Here is a 25,662-nt window from a genome sequence, read left to right as displayed (position 1 = left end):
CCAGAGAGTCATGTCCAGCCTTCCTGATTGGGATGGGAGCACAGGAGACCACCCCCTCGACCCTACAGAAAGGGAATCAAAATGGAGGTGGTGCTGCTGGGCCTTGGGCTGTAGTCTGCAGCTCCTTGGACTTGTAGTCTGTGGGGAGGATGAGCTGTTGAGCAGCTGCCTGTGGAGTGACTGTTCCCTCCAAGCCTGTGGAGCTGTGAGGGAAGATACCCTGAAAAGGGAGTTATCACGCCTCTTGATGCTTCTCTGTGATGCTGAGTCTCCAGTGGAGCTGAGCTCCTGCTCAGTTCCACAGTCTCTCTCTTGGACTCACTGGGGGAGTGAAGGTCTCGGTTAGTCTTTGGTCGTAGGAGAAGTTTCTGCCCTCCACTCTTCTGTTAATCTGAGCTGTGATTCAGGCCAGAAGCCTGGCCAGCTGAGTCATTCGCTCCATGTATGCAGGTAAAGCAGGTATACTAAGATGCTGCCTCCTTGGTCTCTCAGTGCTCCCCTAAACTTCCCCCTCCTTATTTTTCTCATCAGCGAGGAGGACGCAGCAGATGACAACCCTGAGTCCCAGGAGATGCTTGAGGAGCAGCTGGTCAGGTTGCTGACCCGGGAAGTCATGGATCTTATCAGTAAGTGAAACAAGCTGGTTGCAGGATGTCACAGGGAGAGTCGTGCCCTTGGGCAGGAACATGGGAATTGCCAGACTGCATCATACCTATGGTGTAGTGGCCAGCAACAGAAGGCAGATGTGTGATAAACTGCCCCCATGAAGGTCTCATGTAATCCCTAATTGAGATCAGTTTATACCCTGAAGCAGGAGGTTTATCTTCCTTTCAGTAAATTTTTCCATTCGCATTAACTATTAGAATTCTGAATATTCTTTGTATCCATGTAGGAATCCAGCCCCTCTTTGAATCTTGCTGAATTGCTGATTGGTGTCTGATGGGGTACATGTGATATGTTTCCTTGTGTGTCAGATCGGGGCAGGGGCATTTGCCTGAGTGCATTGGCATCTCCAGGAGCAGAGTCGGGCCTGGCCCGATCATCCTCTTACTGCTGGTGATCACATCACTTCTCCCTCTGTGATGAGAACATCTCTCTCTTTCCTTGACAGTCCCCTTTGGTTAGCTCCCAGGCTTTCACACACCAAATCTGAGCCCCGAGTTTGAGGAAATTTATTTCCACAAAGAATTACATGATGTGAGAGAGCCTGACCTTGTGATTCATTTCCTAATTAGCCTCACCCCCTTTGGTTGCTGCACCCCAGCCAGGATCGTAGCAGTGAATAAACTTGCTCCAGTGCCCTCTTCACTGCTCAGGATTTCTGAGACAGTCATGTACCCTGTGACCAGTTCCCCCCAGGGTCCCACCTGGAACTGGGGTGCGACTGAGCCTCACGATCCACCAGCCTGGGCTCCCTCTTACACTGTACTGCTGTGACCAGCTGCAGCGCCCTTCAGGCTTGAGCCTGCACTTTGCCCAGCATACATACAGCTAGGGACACACCCAGCTGCAGTTACATGCAGGCTCTTTGACCAGCCTCTGCATGGGAAGGCTACAGCTAGGGCGCCTCCCAGCTCTACAGGCACGCACCCCCTCTGGAGTATAAACCCCAAATTATACTGTCTTGCGCTGCACAGGGAACTGTACAGCATAAGCTCATAAAATTCACCCCCCTCCCTCAGTGTTGAGAGGAATGTGCAACAGCCACTTGCCCTTGAGTTATGATTCCCACATATTTGTTTAGATAAAGCAAAAATAAGTTAGATTATAAGTGAGAGCAAACAGCTCAGAGCAGATTACTTAGCACATAAACAAAAAACGCAAACTAAGCTTAATATGCAAAACCAATTGGATATGAATAGCTATTTCTCACCCTAAGCGATGATACAAGCGGGCTGCAGATTCTTAAGGGGCAAGCTGCACTTTCTTTACAGCTTGGAATCCCCAGGTTTTTCATTCACAGGCTAAAAATCCCGTTAGTCTGGGTCCAGCACTTCCCCCAGTTCAGTCTTTGTTCCTCAGGTATTTCCAGGAATCATCTTGTGTGGGGAGTGAAGAACCCCAGATGATGTCACTCCCTGCCTTATATAGCTTTTGCATATGGCGGGAAACCTTTGTTTCAGAGCTTGGTCCCCAGACAAGTCTGTGGAAAAATACTAACATCCCAAGATGGAGTCCAGCATTGTGGTCTGATCACATGTCCTTGTAAAGTCAGAGCAGCCATTACTCGAAGGCTGTAGCATTTTCAGAAAGGCTCCCCAGATGGGAGATAAGCTTCTCTTAAAGCCTATTGTTTTCCTAATGGCCCATTCCCCACCCATTATTTAGAATGAAAGCATATTGTCTAGTCGTTGTTCCCCAGGTATAACTACATCTGAAATGCAGAGACATAGTCAATATTTATAACTTAAGATACAAAAATGATACATGCATACAAATAGTCTACCCATATTCAGTACATCATAACCTTTCCAATGACATCTCACATGACCTCTCTTGCACAAAATACATCATAACTATGTCATAATCCTATCACAGTAATATCACTATGAAGAATGTGGGGTGCAGTGTCACAGTCCCCCTCTCCAGTCTCGTACTGCAGCGGGTTTGAGAAAGGAGATACTGTGACCAAGACACTTGAACTTTCTGCCCCTTAGCCCAGTCTTTGGCCTCTCTTCCTAGCATTAATGTTGCATTTGGCGTTCCTCAGCCATTGTGCAGTGGACAAAGTTTGAGGAGTGCTGGGGGAGAACAAAGCAGCAGGGCCCCAGGAGAGTGAGCAGGACGATCCGTGTAGGCTCTGTGCTGATGTCTCCCCCGCTCTCCTGTTCTTGTCTTTGCAGCTGTTTGCTGTGTTTCAAAGAAAGGCGCCGCTGAGCATAACAGCTCTGCTGCTGCAGATGGAGACGGTGAGTAAGTTGCCCTGCTGTATCTGCTCACCACTGCTGTGCATACAGACAGACCCTTCCCATCTTTAGGCTGGCTCTTATTTGAGGCTCTGTGCAGTGTCTGATCAGGGTATCCAGTTCTGCCCTGGTGGAGCTCCTCTCTAGGGCTCAGGAGCCCAGTCAGAGCTTCCCATGCTGACTTTGCAGGTAACTCTGCAGGAACCCAAGCGCTGGGGAACTGTCTGTGATTCTCTGTCCTGTGATGCTGAGGCTTCCTCCTCCCAGTCCCCTCTCAGCTGGATCTTCCCTCTAGGATACAAGATGCCTTTTCCACCCCAGCATATGAAGCAAGTCACCTGCTCCAACTGGTGTTCTCCAGGCCTTGTTGGCATGAATGGAACAGTGGAAGTTGACCCTAATGAAGTGAGCTGGGGTGTCTGGTCAGAGAGGCTATCTGCATGGCCTCCATCCTAGCTGGGTGAGCTGTAGCTAGGGAAATACTCTCACCCACACAGGCCAGCTTGGAGGTGTTTCTCTGGTGGGCTGAGGTGTTGACTCCAGAGTGTCGTCAAACTCTAGAACTAGAGTGAGCGTTGCTGGTGTAGCCCTTCCCAAGGGAAGATGGTGTTCACATGGCTGCTTTTTCTCTGCTTGTAGATGATGAGATGATGTCCACAGACGTGACCCCACCTTCCAGTGCAGAGCTAACTGAGCTGGGCAAATGTTTGATGAAGCAGGAGGTAAGAGAGTGGAGATGCTGACGGCCTCTCCCGCTTTCTATACCCCTTGTACTTTACTGTAGTCTGTCCATGCTCCCAATGCAGCTTGTCTAGTCTGTGTATCCCCTGAAACAAGATCCCCCTGTAGCAAAGGGAAAGTCTGTTTTAAGGGCCTCACCAATCATCCTGGGAAGTGGGAATAAGGATTCCGTATAACAGGCTTCTAGTGCATTTCAATCTGAGTTGATGTATGGTCCATGCTAGGAGTAAGTTCTGTCCTGTAGTGTTGCCTGCCTGGCCCGGCCCTGCCCCCTTCCCTGGGCCCTGCCTTTCAAGAAGAACTACGTGCAGCAGCTGATTTTTCTGTAACATCTGCCCAAATGGTCAGTTTTTGTTCAGGTTGGAGCAGAGGTGGGGGTGCTGGGAATTCTCCTCCCTGAGGCACTGGCACGATTCACTTTACTCGCCTCCCCACGCTCAAACTCCTTCCTCAGATATGCCCCCGAGTTCTTTGCATCGACTCCAAAGCAGCAGCTGGTGTTGAGTTCTTGGAGTGTTCTGGTGTGTGTTCATGCCCACTTGCAACTGCCTGAAACCTTGCTTCAGCAGAGACTGGCAAATAGGAGCAGACCCACACTCTGTGACACCTGCAGGCTGACCCTCACTCATGCACAGAGTGGAATGCAGTGCTGCCTTTAGGGATAGTAAGGGACCTCAGCATGCTTCTTGCCTTTTGTTGGAGCATTAAGTAGGGTGCCTCTGTTAGGAAGCTATCCCACCTGGATTCCTGTGAATGCCGCCCCCCCCCCCCCCCCAATCAGGAACAAACCCTTCAGCCAAGCTGGGAAGTGCTTCCACTGACTCATTCTTTCCTCTGCCTTCCCCTTTCCAGGATGTCTGCACTGCACTGCTGATCACGGCCTACAGATCCCTCTCCTGGAAGGACACCCTGTCCTGCCAAAGAACCACCACGCAGCTTTGCTGGCCACTGCTCAAACAGGTACTTTCCCTGCAGGGGACCATTGGTGGAGGAGACAGAAATGGAGGCTTTGGGTACTGGTGGCTCCTTCCCTTATGACCCCCTAACCTTCATGGACAGACTCCGACTTTGGTCTGGATGGGAGCTAGATGTTTCCTCCGACTAGACTGTCTAGAGCATGCCTGGCTTGTGTTAGTATCTCAGTTCCATGCTGCTGTTGTCTTGCCTCTAGGTGCTCACTGGGAATCTGCTCCCTGACGCAGTGACCTGGTTCTTCACCGGCGTGCTGAAAGGGTTGCAGACACACGGACAGCATGATGGCTGCATGGCAGCTCTCGTCCACCTGGCTTTCCAGATCTATGAGGCTTTGGTAAGGAGCTTTGTGAGGGGAAAGGAGGCAATGTATATGATGACGAGTTTGATAGATAGTAACGAATGAACTAGTCCCAAGCCTAAGTGGGGAAGAGGGGGAAGGAGGTAGCAGCCCCCTTCCTCCGTGCCATCAGGTGAAGGTAGAGGCTTCTGTGGTAGAACTTCTATTAATTGGCTTCTTCCCTTCTCCCTGTAGCGCCCCCGCTATGCTGAGCTGAAGGCAGTGATGGAACAGATCCCAGAAATCCAGAAGGAATCGTTGGAGCAGTTTGACTCCAAGCTTCTCAACCCAACTCTGCTGAAAGTGGCAGATAAGCGCCGGAAGGACAATTTCAAACGCCTCATTGCAGGCTGCATTGGGGTAGGCAACCACAGAGCCCAGAGGAAATCTGTTTCCTCTCTGTGGACCGGGCTCCTGAATCCTGCAGAAACAGCCCTAGCTAGTCTGTGTCTCCGCTCAGCCCCTTTCCCCTGTCCAGCTCTCTTGTGCTGCTGGAATGTGGCTGCAGCACGTCCTTCATACTGCTCTGGCTCTCTTCAGCCTTGGCCTGGTGAGATGGAACTGAGCACTCAGGGCACCTTGTGAGAGCTCTCCTAGCTGAAGGGCTGCTGGCACTCTGTGTACAGGGTTCCTGCAGAGAAGGTGTAAGCACCACTGGGCAGGGCCCACAGGTGGGTACAGAGCATTATTAACCAGGACAGTACCATTGGGTTGAGAAGCATTGGGCTCCTATTGATTATGTGATCACAGTCAGGACCCCATTGTGGCAGTGTCACCTGCATTGGCCTGTACTGCAGATGCCAGGCTGCTCTCCTGGACACAGAAAAGATCGGGGACATGAACTGGGAGGCTGGAGCAAAGCATGACACCTGAGCTGGGTAATGGCTGCCCTTAGAACCGGAGAATGCTTGAGACACACTTAGGTGACTCGGGGGTCCTTTGGCAGAGTGAGTCTGCAGGTGCAGTGACTAACCTAGGCCTGTCCCTCTGTCCCTTGCAGAAGCCTCTGGGAGAACAGTTCCGCAAAGAGGTTCACATCCGGAACCTCCCATCTCTCTTCAAAAAAGTGAAGCCGTCGCTGGAGACGGACGTGCTGGAGAACAACGAGGATGGAGAAGGCCTCGCTGCACTCTTTGAGCCCTGAGCTGGGTCACGTCAGCCTCCCCCACCCCCGCTTCATATTTTCTGTCTCCTCTTGTAGTAACCACATTAGATTCCTCTTCTCACTCCTCCATGAGCATTTGCCTAAACAGAGCACCCCCAATCTCATCCCCATACCTTTTCTGTGCGGGGATGCACCCTGAGTTTGGACTTGATCCAGCCTGTCAAGCTTTCCCTGATTTTTCCCATCGGATTTGCAGCTTTAGGCTTCAGCTTGTGTGAAGATGAGAGCTATGCACATAGACTCCACTAGGTAGAGCCTTGTCATTTTGCAGCCTTGGGTCACTTGAACCCCACCTGCTTCTGGGCTAGTCCCTCAGGAGTTAGGTTTAATGGGAGAGGCAGAACGATATCCCAGCGAAGATGGCACTCCCAAGCCTCACTCTGAAGGGAGGGAGCCAGGCTTCACCTGGGATGCATCACACTCCTGTTGTGCCCACCACTGGCTCTCCCCATCTGGCATCATCTCCAGTGTGACGACAGCAGAGGGCTTGTTTTCTGGTGAACCTCTTTCCCTCTCAGACTACTTGAAAGCAGCCGTAGTTTTCTCAGCTGTGATTGCTTTCCAGGCTGGAGGCTGCATGCTTGGGAGCGTTACAGTGCCCTAGTCTCCCAGAGTCAGTATTCTCAGTCTGATTTTTAAAACACTCTTCCTCTCTGGAACGAGACAGACGTTGTCGTATGTGTGCTCAGTAGAACTTACTCCACAAGGATCCAAATGGAAAGCTGGCTTAGCCTTATGCCAGTTTCTATCAAAAGCCCCTCTGGACTGAGGCAGGAGTGTCATGCAGCATTCCCTGTAGACTGGAAAATGACAGGTGCAGAGTATGGAAAATCTGGACCAGTCTGCCACGAGCATGTAAACCCTGAAGGGGGTCAGCCCTCAGTCTTTTTCATGGGGATGACAGTCGGCCTGCATTCTGCTTTAAGGATATGCATTGTCCCGCATCACCGTTCTTCCTGAAATCTTGACCTCTTGTAGCCAGGGTTGAGGAAGATGGGGGTTAAATTCCTGATCTACCATTTTAGCAGAATAAGGAAGTATGGACTGAGATTTGAACCTTTCTGTGCCCTGTTCTGGTGGCAGTGAGAGTGGTTTAGTCTCTGTTGAGGATCAAGTGTTGTGGCAGGAGTTGGGCTCTGTAATGCAAATTGTATGGTGGGAAAAGGTCTTTATCCAAAATGAGCTTTTTTGGTTTGTCATCCAGGGTGCTGCAAAAGAATAGAGAACTGAAACCAATGGGAAGTGTATTGACTAGGCTGGGGCCTGGACGGGGAGCAGAACAGAAATCTTAGGAGAATGGGGCTGGAAAGAAGAGCAGGCCTTGGGAACGCAGTGTGACCATCCCTGTGGCCTGAGCCTACTCGTCCTATTGCCCTTGGTACACGGTCCCTTCTACTCTTTGCCTCATAATCTTTTTACTTACTCCTGAGCTAAAGTGGCTCCTCGCCTCAGCAGAGGCTGGTTGTATTTATTGTGTTGTGGTATTTTTAACATTGTGACTTCATGCTAGAAACAAAGATTTTTTTTAATGGTTTTTAGAGCCTTCTTTTGTAGGAATATTAAATGCGAATCTGTCTCTGGATTGGTTGTTAAATCTCTGAATGTCAGTAAAGGTATTTTGGTTTCATACCCAAGGTATCATGTCTGTCTTTATTCTGTGGTGGTCTCTTGTCCAGTTGATGATGAGGCTTCCATACTATGTGTTTCTCCTCCCAACACCCATTTTTACTCCACTGGCAAAATTGTCTGACTCTCAGCATTGAGGATAATGACTCTCTGAGCTGACTTGAATCATTAGCCATACAACATTTGTGTAAAGGTCAGCTCAGAAGCTTAAGAACTGTAGTCTGCGTTTAAGGTATCTAGTTCAGGGGAAGGCATACATGACCTTTCAAGACCAATTGCTGCATTTAAAAAAGCCAGGAAAAGAGAAACTAAAGTTGCACCTAAACAAAATACTGCCTCTCTTTCATGTAACCACTCCAGCCTAACTCTGCCTCCAGTGACATACAAGAATGTATCACCGTCATGAAACAAAAGTATTGCCTAGGATGGTTCATTTGTCTTTTGGAAGTGACTCCTGATACTGAGCTATGGAAGCTAATTTCCATTGGTGAGGTGGTCTAGCCCACCGTTTTTCAAAGTTGGGGTCACAGCATGTACGGCACTGGGTCACTCTGGTCAACACCACCAACTGGGATGTTAAAAGTCCCATTGCTGGTGCTGCCCAGCTAAGGCAGGCTAGTGCCTACTGCTCTGTCACTGCACTGCTCCCCAGAAGCGGTCAGCAGCAGGGCCAGGGGGCTCTGCATGCTGCCTCTGCCCTGAGCACCAGCTCTGCACTCCCAGCCAATGGGAGCTGGGGTGAGCGGTGGTGCCTGGGGGCAAGAGCTGCATGGAGCTACTTGCCGCTGGCCCCTTTATGTGCAGTGTGGTCTGTGGTGCCAGGACAGGCACGAAGTCTGCCACTGACTGGGAGCCACCAGAGATGTCTGTACCCCAATCCTCAGCCCTGTGCCCTCACCCCAACCTGGAACCCCTTCCTGCACCCAAGCCCCCTCTCACACCTGAACCCCTCATTCCCAACCCCACCCCACAGCTCTCACCCCAAACTCCTAATCCTGTAGTTATTGGGTCACAAGCATCAACCATTTTCTTCAAGTGAGTCCTTGGAAAAAAAGTTTGAAAACCACTGGTCTAGCCTGTAACCTGCATGAAGTCAGATTAATAGATTTTTAAGGCTAGAAGGAACCACTGTGATCATATAAAGCTGAAGTGAAAATAAAACTATATCTGCTGTTACTTAATTACACGGTAGGAATTCCTTTTTAACTCCATAATTAAAAAAAACAACCTATAGCCTGTATCAAATGTTAATCATTACACTGGCAAATATCAAGTGGCCTGTTCCCATAATATCTTTAAGTTTAGATATGTAACATGCCTGCTTAGTTATGCACAAACTTAGATATGAAAATAGATGCAGGAATGATGCAAACATTTTGCTTTTGTACTAGTTTTATTAACAAGCGCAGCTATGGGATTATACAGTTTCAATGTCAGTTCATTTACTCTGAGGGGCAGAATGAAGGGTGGGGTGATAATTTGAGTCAGTGTCTTGTTTTGTGAGATGCTCTCTAACTTTCAAGGTTTGGTAAAATGCTTAAATTACGTATATGGACCCAGTCTTCCAGCTTTTATACTTTGCCTAGGATTTCCCTCACTTTAACTCTCTGGGACTGGAGAACAGAGGAGCCATCTCTCCCACCTTTGTTCCCTTCGAAGAGCTAAAGGGTCACTTTTGGTATGCAAACTGCTGGCTGATTGACTTCACTACTGATAGAAAACTTCTTTCCACAGCTATTTAGCTAAACAACTGGGTTACGGTTTGGAGTCTGTCTCCACAAGGAAGAAGGCTAGAGCCTTTTTTAAAAATGGAAGTACAGGGCTCCAGCAGGCATCAGATGTCCTGTATTAAGCTCCTACTGTGATAGCAAATTACTGTTTCTAAAGTTAACTTCCAAAATCTCATTTTAATCACCTAAAGTTTTTTCCCTAGGTGGGAAAAATTGGGCAGCCTTATTTTTAGCATAGTGGGAGACTGATATTCCTTTATTTTTGGTCACCTACTGAAGCCCCTAAATAAAGATTAATACTTAGTTGCAAGCTGCTTGTGTATAGTGAACAGGCTCAGACCCAAGGCAGCAATCCCAGTCAGCATGATCCTTATTATGATGCTTTCCCTCCTATAAGTTTCATTAGCTGTGAAATCTGCAGTTGTACAGATCACATGCCTACTCCATAAGAACAGGCTAGTATCCTCTTCTCAAACTTTCTGCAGCTAGGCTTATATTAGGCCTGGAGCTAAGAATATTGAAAATCCAATTTAGTTTTTATTCTTCATGCTTTGTGCAGCTTGACCTAGCACTCATGCTCCTGTGTAAGCAGTACTGCTTCAGCTTCCACAGAGCAGACCGCATCTTAATAGAGATGGTCTTAGCATCTCTCTTCCCTTTGGTGAGTAAACTACCACTGTAGCAAATACAGCAATTGCTTACCCGGGAGGAAAAAAAGGCAGATGGCATTTTAGCCCACATTTCAAAGCACCAGCTCAAGGGTTGCAGCACTATCATTTTTATTGTTAATGAATTAAGTGGTGCCTCTTTCCACTTTCCTACCTAGCCTGGTGGGGCGCTTGATTTGTTAAGTGTATGTAACGAAGTCTGACAATTAAAACAGCCACTACTTTATTAACACTTCCACATAATCTGCCTTCGCCTGAAGCTGGCTCTTCTCCTGAGCAAGGCTTCATTTAAAACAGTGGTCCCCAACTGCTCAGTATGGCAGGTGCCGGACAACCAGCCGCCAAAATGCCGAGAAGCAGTGGCATTTCAGCAGCGATGCTTCTTGGTGTTGCCGCACTCCTTGGTGACAGGGCTCCTGTCAGTAGGCAGGTGCAAATAAATGCCCCGGCAGGCATCGCATTAGGGACCAGTGATTTAGAAGAGCTAGGGCCTTCAGTAAGGTTTGGTGGCCAGTACAAGCCCCTACTAGCCATCCTCTGCAGGTGCTGAAATCCCTTAGAAAATGAGAACCATGAGATTTCCTAGACTCCTGCTAGTGCATGTACACCACTGGAAGTGGAGGCACACCTTCATTTCTAGTGTGTCCACCTGCTTGCTTACATACAGTATGGGGAATAGGTGATGGATGGTGCCATTGCTTGGTAACAGAAGGTACCCTTCCTGTTTACATAGGCTTGTGGACTGGAAACAATCCATGCCCAGATCCCAGGTCAATAGAATCAGTCTCTGCTTCTCAAACATGGTGTCCTGAACTGCTCAGTCCATGTGGTTGGAATCCAACTCATCCAGGAACCGTCGACATTTCCCTATCAGCACTTTTATGGCTTCGCTCACCAGCACATCTGGAGGCAGGACACCTGTAGACTCCACTGAGACTGAGGAAACAGAGACACGGGTCAGCCCAGCTACTACCTAACATCAAATCCTCTATGTTCATTAACGACTTGGATAATGGAGTGAAGAGTATGTTTACAAAATTTGCAGATGACACCAGGGGAGGGGCTTGAAGCACTTTGCTCTTATCTTGATTGAATTTCAATCCTGTCCTCCAAAAGTATTACTCTTAGGAAGAAAAAAAATAAATCAAATGCACAACTACAAAATGGGGAATAACTGGCTAGGTGGTAGTACTGCTGAAAAGGATGAGGTGTTAAAGTGGATCACAAATTCACAACTTGTGAACAGTGCCAATATTCTGGGGTGTATTAACAGGAATCGCCTAAGAGAGGAGGTAACTGTCCCGCTCTACTCAGCTTTTGGGATGTCTCGATTGGAGTATGGTGTCTGATTTCAGGTACCACACTTCAGGAAAGATGTGGACAAAATAGAGGGTCTAGAGGAAAGCTACAAAAATAAGGGGTTCAGAAAACATTGACCCATGAGGAAAGCTTAAAACTGATCTTGTTTAGTCTTGAGAATAGAAGTCCGGGGTGGGGGGAACAGCTGGCAACAGTCCCCAGAGATAAGTGCTGTTATATAAACCAAGGATCAGTTCTCCACATCCACTGAAGGTAGGACAAGAAGTAATGGGCTTAATTTGCAGCAAGAGATTTAGGTTAGATATAGCTAGAAAGTTTTTCCTAATAAGTGTAGTTTAGTTCTGGAATAAGCTTCCAAAGGAGGCTCTGGAGTCCCCATCATTGGAAATTAAGAACAGGATGAACACACACTGTCAGGGATGGTCTAGCTTTCCTTAGTCCTGCCTCAGTGCAAAGGGCTGGACTTGATCACTTCTTAAAAGTTCTATGCTCCCCGCCACTCTGCCTATCCGTGACTACAAGCAGACAGTGACAGGGTTTGCTTAGTACAGGGAGAAGGAAATGTGGATGCCTCCTGCCTCAAAGCATAGCACTCACTGTAACATGAATGTATGAAAGGGTTGATCTTCTGCAGATGATGAAGAGGCTTAAAATAGCACGATGACAAGTTTCTGCAGGGTGAGAAGCTAAGGAATGGACTGAAGCATCAGCAGAAGAGGAGGATTACTTACAGATGTAGTGATCTCGCACTCGTGCCAGGCGCACAAGGTTTTTCAGATCGTCATGACGAAAGATCTCCCGGCTAAACGTGTCCATCCGAGCATTGGCCACTCTTGCCACCTTCTTCCCTGCAGGAAATAGGGACAAATACATACCCCCTCTCCATACTAGTGGACCAGCGATCTCCTTCCTGCCAGCACTGCACCCAAAACATGCAAGTCTCCCCACCAGGAAAAGGCACCGAAGTCCTACACAAAAAACTTCCTTACTTCCAACACAAACTTCAGTAAGGCATAAGCCCGAAAAGGCAGCTCCAGCTCAAAAAGAATGTGCATCCTGTCCAACATGAGGTGCAGGTCCACCTGAGGCCTCATGACTGCTAGGAATGGCAAACTCACAGCCCACAGTTACAACAAAGCCTCATGGACAACTGAGCAATACCTGGGGCTATAAAGACCAATAAAAGAGCTAAGTGGACAGGCATCTCTGGGAGAGAACTGGGAGGCCTCAACCTCATCACATGACAAACCCATTCATTTGTAGAACCAAAACCCAGAATAGAGATTCAGGATTGAGGGCCATTGGGGGAACAGGCTCTGTTTGTACAATGCCTGGCTCTAGCCTGTACTCAGTCTCATCTCTAGGGTGGAGGTGGAAGGTACCTCTGATGTTCTGAATCTCAATAACTCCCGGGGAGAAGCACTTCTTCAGCGTCTCTGCTGCCTCCCCCTCAATGGGCTGCAGCAGAGTGATGTCAGGCAGCAACCGGTAACTAGCTGTGGCCACTGGAGAAAACTTAGCATGGTCTTTACCTGAAGGAAGAGACATAAGAAGGCAGGAACTTATTGCAGCAACTCAGAAAGGGTAGGATCCCCCAGGGCTGCCATTACCATGGCTCTTCCCAGCCCAATTTACCCCAAGCAGGCCCTGACTGTACCATTGTGAAGAGGTAGCAAGACATCACAATCCAGTCTGACACTGCACTGCTGCTTTGTGCAGCCAGGATGCAAGCCCAGTTTAGTTGCTGGGTGATGTGGGGCTCATCCTAGGACTGCCTTGGGCTTCAAGTAAAGATAAGCAGCACTCCATGCAGAGTGCTCACTAATCCCCATTAGACAAGGTTAAGCTCTGAAGTGCTCCTTAATGCCTGCTATTTAAGACAAAAAAATCTGAGAGCCAAACCACACTCAAGGCCCCGCAGATCAGGGAAAAATCCCTGTGACCCCATGCCCACTACACACACCCTACCCCACCTGAAAGACCCATGCTTTCCATCTCGCTGTCCCACTGAGCACCCTTGACTCACCTATGCCTTTGACACAGTGCATGAGCACATCAATTTCCTGGCCAGGCCGCAACTGGGCAATAAGGATGTCGTCATGAACAGGCCGCAAATCTGCATCTGGAAACAGATCTGCTTGATTTCCCAGGGGCACCCACGTGATGTGTTTGCTGTACACTGTGTAGAGACATACCACAAGTATAAGGCCAAGCTGCCTCAGCACCCAGAGAGATGAGGCAAAACTTATACAAGAAGCTGCTGATCCTAGCAAGGCAAGGAAATACAACTATGAGGATTGGACCTCACAAAAAAGAAGTTTCATAGAAGGAAGGGATCAGTTTTCTTCATGCCAGGAGGAGGGGAAGGGGAGGGGAAGAGAGGAGTTCTCTTTCTGGTAGAGGTAGAGCTCATTGGGGTCAACAAAATCCCTGTCCGCTTGGGGAAGAGGAGAGTTTACTTCCAGAGCAGAATAGTTTTACCTTTGTGATTAATGTAGAGCTCATTGGGGTCAGATGACTCCTTGGCTGAGTGAGGGTTCCGGCTGCACTTGATTTTCAGCTGGAACTGCAGCGTGTCAATTTCTGTGCCTTCCTCATCACCTACAAGGGACGGAGAAAGCAGAATGAATCCTGCCTGGACTATCTCCCCACTGACTAGATTCCCACTCCCTCCTGGAATTGCAAATTTACTCAATCCATCTGGCACTAGTTTCACTTCGGAGCAGCCGCCAATATTTCTGTTTATCATAGGATCCCCTGCACAGACTCTCACCTTGGTTCTTATATTCAAAGAGGCGTGGGTCAGCTCGGATGGGGATGAGGCCCAAGCGATGGGCCAGGATCTCATCTTGCACGATGGACGTGTTGTTGTACACAAAGACCTTCTCTACAGCCATTGTTGGCACCTGACAGAGAAGGAGACAGAGCAAATCAGGCAGGCAGTACCCCAGCCACGCACTATTTGCTAACCACCATTCCCTAATCCCCAGCCAGAAGTTTTCTTGCTCCATACCCACCCTCTTTAGAGTTCGAATAACTTTTGCTCTTCACAGACACCATTACCAAACAAGGAATCTAGATGAGGATCCTGTATCTTCTCTCTTCTACTCACTTGAGTGTTACCATTGATTTTAATAGGATTTGCATTAGCTCATAAGAGCAGTTGCAGAACTTGGCCCTATGCTTGGGGGACAGATCTGTACACAGGATCCGCGGGGGGGGGGGGGGGGGGGCTTTTTAACACCTACTAGCACCTAGACTACACTTATCATCCCAGAAATGCAACAGGTACTGCTGATGGTCTCTTATTCACCCCTCTAAGCTCTGCTAGCTTACAGAAGGACTATTTGCGTCTCTCAGGGGCAGAAACTACACATTGTGAGCTTGGCAGTCCATAGACTATCCTCACTGCACTTCGAGCCTATTCTCCACCCCACTGAGTCTGGGGCTTCTGTCTTCTCTATACCCCTGAGTCACTATCTCGCCTTTCCCAAGAGCTGGATCTCACTTTCTGACAGCCTTAGGAGCTAGCACTCTGGCCAGCCTCCCTTGAGACTTCTTTACCAGTCAACACAATGCAGCTTCTGGGCAAACAACAAGAAGGTTAGGATAAATTTTTGTCCATCCCAAAGCATCTCAACATTAGCCAGGACTAGCAACGAGAAACAGATACGACAGGATTTGATGGGGTCGGCAGCTGGCTCAGATAGCCCTGGCATGAAGGTCCAGAAGCCCCTGCTGGGTACCTCAGCGAGCAGGATACGCCGGAAGGCATTGGCGATGGCTGCGTCGATCCCCACCATGTCGAACTCCAGTGTGTTCTCATCCATATGGATCACGTCCACTCGGAAATTCTGCAGGGCAGAGGCAAGGGGGGAGAGTCACTGGGGGTTCCCGGCTCCTGGGGGAGGATGGGGCTCAGCCTTGCCAGCTGCTGTCAGGTGACCAGGCAGCCTAGGGATAGCCCCGATTCTGGGGTCTTTTTCTTATACAGGCTCCTATTACCCCCCCACCCCGTCTTGATTTTTCACACTTGTTGTCTGGTCACTCTTAGCCAGGCACTGCATCTCCCGGCCCGGGGTCACCTGCCAATGCCATGGGGCTGCAGAGACCAGCCACGGGAGACTCCACTTCACCCCGCTCAGCTCCCCACCCCCCTGCTCAGGGTCCCCAGCGGCTTCTCACCTTCTCGAACTTGGCCTGGTCCCACGCGTCGTCGTACCCGGGGTAGTTGCCGGGAAAGTCCGTGGTGTGAACCTGGAGCGAAGCGAAGCGGAAAGCTCGGTGCTGGGCGGGGCCGGGTCCCAGGGGCCGACACCGCTACCAGAGCCGGGACCCCCCAGCCGCCCTCACCCAGAGCGTGGCCCGCCCGCCCCCTGCCCAGGAGCGAGGCTCTCCCCGACCCAGCTCACTCACGTTGCGGACCCCGAACTCCCCAAGTATCACGCGGCTCCGCATCTCCTCCACGCTGCCGCGCGCCGTCATGTTTCGGTCGCACCTCTGGCACGTCACACACACACACACACACAGGAATGCTCTTCACTGCGCATGCGCATTATCACGTCAGCGCCTCTCAGTCACGTGATACGGGCTTAGCCTTCTCTTCCCCCTATGACGGCAACGGCGGAGTGCGCCGACTTGGTCGCCACCATATTGGGTGTGGCTCTGTCATAGGAAACAGGCGCTGCTACTACCGCGCGCTGGTAGGCGTTAGCGGCGGGGCTGGGTGCGCGCTCGCTGTCTGGATGGCAGGGCACAGCCCGTACCCTTCTCCCGGAGGCCCCTTCGCGCTCAGGTTTCCTGCCTCAACCAAGATGGCGTCGCGGCCAGGCCGCTATTACGAAATGTCGCGAGAGCAAAGGCGCTTCCACGTCCTGGGCTAGAGTTGCCGGAGCTGCTGATGTCCGTGTCCGTCACGTCCGGGTCCAGACTAGGCTTCCCCGAGCCCCATAGCGAGGCGCGGAGCTGAGCGGAGGGGAGCGGCCGGGGCCCGTGCCCCCCCAGCCGAGGGGGATGATGTCGGGGCCCGGGGGCGCGGCGGGGGCAGGCGGCGGCGCTAGGAGCGGGGCCGGCGCGGAGTGGGGCGGTTTCGAGGACAATCTGCAGGTACGGGCCGCGGGGCCGGCGGGGGGAGGCGGCCTGTGCAGCCCTGCAGCCCTCACCCCTCGGGGCCGGGCCCGCTGCGGGGACCCCTGGCCCAGCGCCTGCGCTGCTCCTCCGTGGCGCTGGGACGGGGTCGCCTCGGCTCTGAGCCGGACTCACTGTCCGTCTGCCCCGGGCGCAGGGAGGAGGCTCCGCCGTGATCGACATGGAGAACATGGACGACACGTCTGGCTCCAGCTTCGAGGACATGGGCGAGATGCACCAACGCATGAAGGAGGAGGAGGAGGACGTGGATGCGGAAGCTGCTGCGGTAGACGAGGAGGATGGAGAGTTTCTGGGCATGAAGGGTTTTAAGGGCCAGCTGGGCCGACAAGTAGCTGACCAGGTGAGCAGAATGCTCCAAGGGATGGGGCGCTGGCTGTCATGGGCTCCAGATCCCATCTCGGGTCCAGGTAATCGTTTTCCAATTGACCCTGTGCTCTCCTGGCTTCTGTTCCGCATCTCCTTGAGGGTTTCCCAGTGCTCCAACCTGAGTCCCATTCTGGCCTTGATGTCCTTTGTCCTACTTCCTCCCAGGCTTTGGGTGGGATACTGATCTCTCTGAAGATGTTTCTGTTTCCTTCTGGTTATTTAGCCACTTGGTGCTTTGGTTCCAGGGGAATCTGCTCAGAGCAGCATTGCAGAAGGAGTGTTCAGTCTGCTACAGTTGCCCATTTCTCTCCTCAGATGTGGCAGGCAGGTAAGAGACAAGCCTCGAAGGCCTTCAGTCTCTATGCCAACATTGATATTCTCAGACCCTACTTTGATGTGGAGCCCATCCAAGTTCGGAACAGGTGAGCAAACTGGGCAGAGGGGCAAATGACTCAGGTCATGCAGGCCTGTCACCTGCTTTTGAGCAGCTGCATGTCCTGCTGTGGCCCGTACACCAGGTGTTTTAGAAGGGCTGCCCCGTGATAATGAACCAGGAGCACATAGTAGAGGTGCCACCTGAACAGGGCAGAAGAGCCATGCCATAAAGTGAGGAGTATCTTCCACCCTATCTCTTGTATAATGAAGGCCTGGATAGCTCCTAATTAGTCCATTTCTTCTTTTGGATTTTCTATGGAGATAGCTTTTGGGGGTAAGAGCTCCAGGATACTTGAATTACATACTCCTCTTTATCCCTAAAGAGTTACATCAATACATCCCCTAACTGAGTTGGATATTGTTTCATTTATAGCCTATTGGTGCCATTCTGAGTGTAAGACACAGGGTTTGTGGAGTTGAGCCCAACAGCTCCTTTAGCCTTTCATTGTTGCTAATCTCACATCCTGTGTCGGGAAAGCACAGAGCCCTACTAAACCTCCATCTGTCCCACACAACATTTATCTCCACAGGTGCAAAGTTTTGCTGTCTCCTCTATGATAGTCTCTCTCTGGCCCCCACTTTCCCATGGTGCCACCCTGCCCTCAGGACACCAGGCAGGTGTTTTTTTCAGAAATCTGCTTGTGCACAAGGGGCTAGGACTGCAATATGTATCTTCTTCCCTCAAGGGCAGTTTCCATTCTGGTCCCCAGTTGCTAGTGGGATTGGCTGGCTCTGTTGGGGGTTAGAGGGAAAGGGAGATGGAGCCTTACATCACTAGAGCACCGGTTCCAATCTGGCCCCAGGTCACAGGGTTATGCTGGCTCAGGAGATCAGGGAATGGAATACAGCATTTCTCACTTCTCAGGTTTCTTGTTAACTTTTTCATTGCCTTCCTCGCCCTTGACATCTTCCTGTGCTTTTGTGCGGTGCAGATTGCTGGAGTCCATGATCCCGATGAAGATGATTAATTTTCCCCAGGTGAGTTCCCCTGTGATGAGCCAGGCCTTGTATCCTGAGTGAATAGGCTTCAGAGGCATTGGAGTGCTTAATCAGATGTTCAGGAGATGGGTGTATTAGAAATGCCTTCCAGAAGTCTGCACACCTTTGCCTGAGGGGGTTTCAGCAGTTGTGACCGGCAGCAAGGAGACCATAAGGCCAGTCCTCTTAAGGCAGTGCTGCCCTTGATGCCTCTCTCAGAACTGGCATAATCGCACAACTACTTACCTCCACCCCCAGCTCCGATGCTCTCCCAAGCTGTAAGTTCGCTAAGTAATAAGCCTGTCAGCAAAGTGCTGCTGACACAGTGCTACAGACAGCTCTTGCTAACTCTGTCACTAATTGTATTGAAGCTGACTATGGCCTGAGAGCAGGGAATGCTGGGATCTGACACAGACTCCTTTTGTGGCCTTGTGTTTTGCCTCCCTTCCACCCCCCCAAAATAGGGCTATATGGATGAATTAGTTAAAGCACTTTGCCATGCATGTGCAAGAGTGATTGTTTCTGTGTGAGTTGTGTGGGATAGAAGTTCTTGCATGGTGTCTTAACCAGATTTACTGGTTAATTTCCATTAAACCACATCCCCTGACCCCCATGCAGGGGGACAAGTGTGGCCCTAGCTCCTGATCTGACTCCTCAGTCAGTATCTCACTTAAGCTTCCTTCTTAACCCTTACTTATGTGATTGGTTCTCTTTGGTTCCTGTCACCAGCCTTTGCTGTAATTGCTCAGGTCAGTAAGTGCCCAGAGTATGAGCTAGGTCTAGGGCACTTCCCATATAGCTTGGAGGTGGTCTGGCTTCATGCAGCACTAACCAAACTCCTCCCTTCTCTGTCTCCCCTTGTAGAAGATTGCAGGTGAGCTCTACGGCCCCCTCATGCTGGTCTTCACATTGGTGGCCATCCTGTTGCATGGGATGAAGACCTCAGACACCATCATTGTAAGGGAACATTTCAGTTTCAAGACTGGGTTTGCACCAGGCTTTGAGCTGATGTTGGTTACATGGGGTGCTTCTGTTTTAAGAGTGACCTAGAAATGTGTTTGTGAAAGGGACATTGATGTGTGATAGGGCCCATTGTTCTGAGACTGGCAGGGTCAGAAGAACCCAGTTCTCTGCTGTCTGGGAAGCTGGGCGGTGGGAAAGAGCCTAGTGCAGTGGATGGACCAGTGCAGGGGTATAGTGTTGCTGGAGCAGTCGAGAGGTGCTCCGGCACCTGAAATCCAGGACAGGATTGTCAGGAGCCAGAGGAGGCGCCCTAGCCTGGGACAGAAGTGGAGTGTTGTGACGGTGGTTCCCAGTGAGTGGCCAGAAAGGTCCCGGGGTGAGTTGTGAGTGGGGATGTTGTTGGGATTGGGAGTGGTGGCGTTGGGGGGCCAGGATATGGAGGTGAGTGAGGGCTGAGGTATTGGGTACTGCTGGGAGTGGCATGTATGGTCAGGGCTGCTGGGATGTGTGTGGGGGCTGTCAGGCTAAGTTGGTGCTGGGGGGAACCATTGCCATTAACTGATCAGCCACTTCAGCTGGGTTTATGGAGCAGCCTAATAAACGTAGCTGGAGAATACCAGTGAGCGTTGCCCTGATTTGACATTTGTAGAGATTATTAATGTTGTAAAAACTGTATCATATGTGTGCCACCAATGGGCTTTTTGACTATGCACATATGTGCTTTGGATGTGCCTTGCTACTTAACTTTTATACACCAAACTGTAAACTGAGTTATGTATGTTTTATGTTGATCCATGTATTTATTACTAAGGGCTGAAGTCTCAATTGCTGTTGTGCAACTTTTTAGTTAAATAAAATGTACCAGTAAAACATTAGGTGTTGGACATGGGGACTTTTTTATGGTGATTCATACAAGATTGTCACAAGATAGATTTTGGAGGCTGAGTTACCAACTTGAGATCACTTCTGCTGGCCTGCTGTACTGTACAATTTAGCACTGCATCACTGGTCCATCCCCCGCTGGATGCTGCTAGTCAAGCATTAGGTAAACATGCACCAAAGGCAAGGGGAAATCTGCTGAGGGTGGGCAGTGGTTGGTTGGTAACTGTACTGTGTGGAGTGTCTTTTCTGCCATCCTCTTCACCTTGCTCTCTCTGCAGAGGGAAGGCACACTGATGGGCACAGCAATTGGCACTTGCTTCGGTTACTGGCTGGGCGTCTCCTCCTTCATCTATTTCCTGGCATATCTGTGCAATGCCCAGATCACCATGGTACAGATGCTGTCACTGCTGGTATGTTCAGAGCGGGGTTCTCAGGGTGCAGGGTAGCTGCACGGAGCTCCAACGGGATGGAGGAGGGGAATGTAGCTCTTGCATCATGGTAAACTGATGGTCTCTATTTGTGGTTGTTCTGTGTACATATGAACAATCCCTTGGGGAAGGCAGGAATTTACTTTGAGTCTCAAGCTGCTATCCCTGCTGGGGACCCCTCTCCTGGGACAAGGGGAAGGAGCAGTTGCTCCAGACTGACAGCTTGTTTCTTTCCCTGATTTCAGTGCCCAGCTGTGAAACTAGAAGATTCCCATTTGCCTCTAGACATAAGTTAGTTTCCTTCATCTGCCACAGCCAGGCCCTGTGGTATCTAAGTCCTCAGCAGGCGCTGGCATTCTCAGGCAGGAAGCTATACCTCCAGCCAGCACAGTAGCCACAGCTGGTTGTGTGCTAGCTGGCTGCCGCACCCCTCTGGTGTATGTGCACTTAGTGAAGCTTTGGTAAGCTCAGAGTAAGCTGCTGCTGTTATATCCGGTGCACCTCATGTGCTCCATGCGGGGCTGTCACTCTTACCACACATTTACTGTTCCTTTCAGGGCTATGGTCTCTTTGGACACTGCATCACCCTCTTTGTTACCTATAACATCCACTTCCACTCCCTCTTCTATATCTTCTGGCTGGTGATCGGCGGCCTCTCCACACTACGAATGGTAAGGGATGGGTAACCTAGCAGAGATTCTCTGCTAAACAGGCTTGAGAGCTTAATTTTGCAGAGATACACACTTGATGTCACTCCTCCCTCCCCTGAGGTTAGCGGCTAAAGTCTGCATCTTCCTAGGCTACTGGGAGCCCCACTGCTGGTGAACTAGAGGAGACAGCAGTGTGATGTGCTTTCTGCTCTGCAGGACTGGCAGTAATTCCCATCACAACTGAGTGGAATGTCATGGGAAGCAGCCTGACTCTCCCTTGTAGCAGGCAGCATGATGGGGAGTCCTGGAGGTCCATGCCCATTCCCCCAAAGAGTTTCTGGTGTCCATTAGCACTGACTGCTCACTGAACTTGGTACCTTCTAACTCTTACCAATTTCCTCTGACTAGACCCAAGAGCTCTGTCTAGGGATATTGGAGGCCTCATTGCAACAGGGATCTGCCTGAAGAGGGGGTGAGGGATCAGCAAGCTCTTGCAGCTTGGCCCATCTCCCATGTGCATCTCCTGCTCAAGATTCTGAAGTCAGAGGCGGGGGCCTTGTCTGTCTAACCTGTGTCTCTTTCGTAGATTGCAGTGTTAGTGTCACGCACAGTAGGACATACCCAGCGGCTCATCCTGTGTGGAACCCTGGCTGCTCTGCACATGCTTTTCCTCCTCTATCTGCACTTTGCCTATCACAAGGTGGTGGAAGGTAAGAGAGGGGCAGGAAAGCAACACCTCTTTAGGCTTGGGGTTATTGACTGGGCATCCTGGGCCCCTGCTCTCTGTTCTTCCCAAGCTGTAGCCCAGTTCTGGGTCAGGTAACACAGGAATTGCCATATATGAACAGACGAACTCCATCTACTCTAGTATCCTGTCTCTGCCAGTGGCCAGTACCAGATGCTTCAGAGAAGGTTCTAATATGGGATAATCTGCTGCCTACGTTAGGTCTCATTCTAATAGCTAGAGACTGGCATAAGCCTTGAAGCACAAGAATTAATACCCCTTCCAAAGTGTTAGCATAAGAGTTAACTCTGGCTATTCTTGTCATCCATAAAAATGTCCGGTCCCTTTTTGAACCTTGCTAAATTCTTAGTCTCACTTGCTGCCTGTGACAGGCAGTTCAACAGTCTAATTATGCATTGTATGAAAAAGTATTTTTATCCACTTTGAATTTGATTAACATCCCTTGTTCTTATGTTATGAGACAGGGAGAACAGATGCTTGTGATTTGCCTTGTTTAGGCCATTCAATATGCATAATCTCCTCTCCAACTGTAAACAATACCAGTCTCTTCAAATGAGAGTTTTTCCAGGGCCCTAATCATTCCTTTCTCCCTTAGCTAAACCCCCTTTAATATCCTCTTTGAGATGGGGTGACCAGAACTACATGCAGTATTCCAGATGCGGCCCCACCCTTGATATTTATAGAATGGCTTAATATTTTTTGGAAGTCAGCACTGCCCTGTCATGGATTCATTCCCTCTGCCAGAGCAAGGGCTCCAAACCCACAGTGTGAGACTCATCTGCTGGGAAGAACATCTTCCAAAGGATTCCCCTAGCAATCACTTGCTTTAAAGCGGTTACAGAAAAGGCCCGGGGCACAAGGCCTCTGTCTGTACTTGTGTTCCCTGCCACACCAGGTCCATATTTGTACTGCAGAGAAATACAAATGCTACACACCCCTTGCCAGCTGTAAAAGTAGCAAAGAATCCTGTGGCACCTTGTAGACTAACCGACGTTCTGGAACATGAGCTTTCATGGGTGAATACCCACTTCGTCAGATGCATGAAAGCTCATGCTCCAAAACGTCTGTTAGTCTATAAGGTGCCACAAGATTCTTTGCTGCTTTTACAGATCCAGACTAACACGGCTACCTCTCTGACCCTTGCCAGCTGCAGCTCCTGCTGTAAATTCTGTATGCATAACTAAGGATGAAAAGCAATTCAGGATCTGTGGGACTGTCCTGAGGGACAGCTTGATGGATGCTAAAGACAAATGGAGAGGGGGCTCCCTCTAGCTGCATGCCTGGAAGTATCTCAGGGGAGCATGTGACACTGCAGTGGTCCCCCAGAGAGAACTAGGGCTGACAGCCCGAGGGTGAGGGACTCTGTATTCCACTCTTCAGAGAGAGACAGCCCCCCACCCTACTGCAGAGGTGGCAGGCTCTGCTCGGTGCAGCTGTTTGGCCATGTGCACCCAGGGTTGTTCTGAAAGTGTTACTGTTTGTATGAACCTAAAGGCTGCCTGTCCTGCGACACTGGCTTCCAGCATATATATGCAACGCCTCTGTGCATGTGCCCCGTCCAGAGTGGAATAGAAACACTCTCCCTTAGTGTCTAACTCTCACTTCTTACCCTCCCCCACAGGTATCCTGGACACATTAGAAGGACCCAACGTCCCCCCCTTCCAGAGAGTCGCCAGAGACATCCCCGTTGTTGCCTCTGCTGTACTGAACACAACAGCCAAAGCCATCGCGCTGACCCTGTAGCCTCATGGACTCTGACTCACTGCCCTCACCTCTTCTGGGCCCTTTAGGTCATAACCACCTGCTGTTACCTGGGAAAAGACAAAAGAGCAGGACATGGTTTCTCTGCACCTTTTTTGGGGAGCTGAGTGCAGGGCTCCCCCTCATGTCTCAAAGGAACGCAGCTCTTCCCAGCCTGCATCTGTGCTGGTCAGAGCTGTCCTCAGCTTCCTGCACACTTAGCTGGGATTTTATAGCCCTGCCGTTCCTGCCCCAACCCTTCTGCTTGCTCTTGTAACTCCCAGCCTATGTGCTCTGCTCCCCTCCTAAAGAGGGAGGAATTAAATGGATGTTGGTGCTGAATGATGTCTTATGTTAGAACCTGCTCATGCAGGGGTGAGAAGGAAAAGTTTTGCTGGGTCCCATCTAATCTTTCCCTCTCCCCTCCCAGTGCCGAACAGGATTATGCATTGCAGTCTGTTCCCCGGGCCTTTATCCAGTGCATTTTTAAATGTCCTGTGAGAGGGCTTCCCTTGAGCAACTATTCAATAACTCAAAAGACCCTTCATCATTAGCAAAGGTGCCCTGAAATCAGCTGGAACGTTGCACTGCTTAACTAAACCCCTTTCCTCCTTAGCATGTCCCACACACAATTCCTCTCCATTTCCAGTAGGTGCAGGCTTATTCTCACCTTGCTTCCCCTCTTGGTGCTATTTGTCAGAGCCAGACTGACCAAGCTGTTTCAGTCTTGGCCATGGAACTCCATCCCTTCACCTCTACGATCCCTCTGTTGCTCTTCTGTCACCTCCCCCTGCTTTATTGTTCCATGTGACAGGGCTTCCTCCACCCATCGCACTAGCAACTGCACTACTTGAGCCTGCTCACAGCTGTGGCAGAGGTGCTTATTTACTGCCTTCTAGATGAACCTACTATGGGATGGTGCACAACTGGCTGGAAAACCACACCGTTATCCGTGGCTCACAATCAAGCTGGTGGGGCATCTCAAGTGGGGTCCTGCAGGGATCTGGCCTGCATCTGGTTCTATTCAATACCTTCATAAATGACTTGGATAATGGCAGAGAGAGTGCACTTATAAAGCTTTCTGATACCACCAAGCTGGGAGGGGTTGCAAGCATTTTAGAGGACAGGATCAGCATTTAAAGTGATCTTGACAAAACAGGAGAAATAATCTGACTTAGGGACAAATGCAGAATACTGCAGTTAGGAAGGACTAATCAGTTGCACAAATATAAAATGGGAAAGGACAGCCTAGGAAGGAGTACTGCAGAAAAGGATATAGGCATTATAGGAAATCAAATTAAATGAATCAAAGTAATACTGTTAATATATCCTAGTGTATGTGTGTATATTTTTTTTAAACAGGAATGTTTAAGCAAGACATGAAAAGTAGTTCTTCCACTCAACACTGATAATACTCCAGTTGAGGCCTTGCATCCAGTTCTGGGCATTACACTTTGGGAAAGATGTGGACAAACTGGAGAAAGTCCAGAGGGGAGCAACAAAAGTGACTGAAGGTCTAGACAATGATTTATGAGGAAAGATTGAAAAAAATTAGGTTTGTTTAGTCTGTAGTAGACTGAGGGGGGACATAAGCCTTCAAGTATGGAAAAAGTTGTTATAAAGGAAAGTGATCTCCTTAACCACTGAGGAGAAGATAAGAAGCAATGGGCTTAAATTGCAGCAAGGGAGATTTAGGTTAGACGTTAGGAAAAACTTCCTACTGCATGGGTAGTTAAGTAGTGGAACAAATTACCTAGGGATTCCACAACCTCCATGTCACTAGAAATTTTAAAGAACAGGTTAGACAAAACACCTGTCAGGGATGGTTTAGATAATACTAAGGGTACATCTGTACTACC

General features: G+C 49.8%; 3 protein-coding genes across 7 annotated transcripts in view; 2 read left to right on the top strand and 1 right to left on the bottom strand.

Moving 5' to 3' along the window:
- Positions 1-7,753, top strand: part of XPO5 (exportin 5) — a 37,631-nt gene extending 29,878 nt beyond the window's left edge. For all 4 annotated transcript variants that reach the window (XM_030557174.1, XM_030557175.1, XM_030557173.1 and 1 more), the window contains 7 exons: positions 532-626; positions 2,844-2,909; positions 3,546-3,628; positions 4,500-4,607; positions 4,819-4,956; positions 5,155-5,319; positions 5,960-7,753. In XM_030557174.1, coding sequence (XP_030413034.1) covers positions 532-626; positions 2,844-2,909; positions 3,546-3,628; positions 4,500-4,607; positions 4,819-4,956; positions 5,155-5,319; positions 5,960-6,103 — 799 coding nt within the window. In that variant the 3' untranslated portion in view covers positions 6,104-7,753. The remainder of the gene's footprint in view (positions 1-531; positions 627-2,843; positions 2,910-3,545; positions 3,629-4,499; positions 4,608-4,818; positions 4,957-5,154; positions 5,320-5,959) is intronic.
- Positions 7,754-9,128: 1,375 nt separating this feature from the next.
- Positions 9,129-16,019, bottom strand: POLR1C (RNA polymerase I and III subunit C). Of its 2 annotated transcripts, XM_030557169.1 has the most exons (9): positions 15,885-16,018; positions 15,654-15,725; positions 15,215-15,322; positions 14,242-14,374; positions 13,950-14,069; positions 13,495-13,647; positions 12,851-13,000; positions 12,200-12,316; positions 9,129-11,084 (listed from the first exon to the last, which is right to left on the bottom strand). In XM_030557169.1, exons 1-9 carry the CDS (start codon positions 15,951-15,953, stop codon positions 10,966-10,968), a joined length of 1,041 nt encoding a protein of 346 aa, XP_030413029.1. In that variant the 5' UTR covers positions 15,954-16,018; the 3' UTR covers positions 9,129-10,965. The 2 variants fall into 2 exon arrangements, with proteins under 2 accessions (XP_030413029.1, XP_030413030.1); XM_030557170.1 differs by lacking the exon at positions 15,654-15,725 and having other exon boundaries at positions 15,885-16,019.
- Positions 16,020-16,237: 218 nt separating this feature from the next.
- Positions 16,238-24,145, top strand: YIPF3 (Yip1 domain family member 3). The gene is made up of 9 exons (XM_030557171.1): positions 16,238-16,574; positions 16,753-16,956; positions 17,298-17,404; positions 18,350-18,395; positions 19,260-19,352; positions 20,519-20,650; positions 21,226-21,339; positions 21,905-22,028; positions 23,685-24,145. Exons 1-9 carry the CDS (start codon positions 16,482-16,484, stop codon positions 23,804-23,806), a joined length of 1,035 nt encoding a protein of 344 aa, XP_030413031.1. The 5' UTR covers positions 16,238-16,481; the 3' UTR covers positions 23,807-24,145.
- Positions 24,146-25,662: the final 1,517 nt, after the last annotated feature.

The sequence above is a fragment of the Gopherus evgoodei genome, chromosome 3 (genome assembly GCF_007399415.2).
Source record: "Gopherus evgoodei ecotype Sinaloan lineage chromosome 3, rGopEvg1_v1.p, whole genome shotgun sequence".
NCBI classification, from domain to species: Eukaryota; Metazoa; Chordata; order Testudines; family Testudinidae; genus Gopherus; species Gopherus evgoodei.
This window is presented reverse-complemented; position numbering and strand designations above follow the sequence as displayed.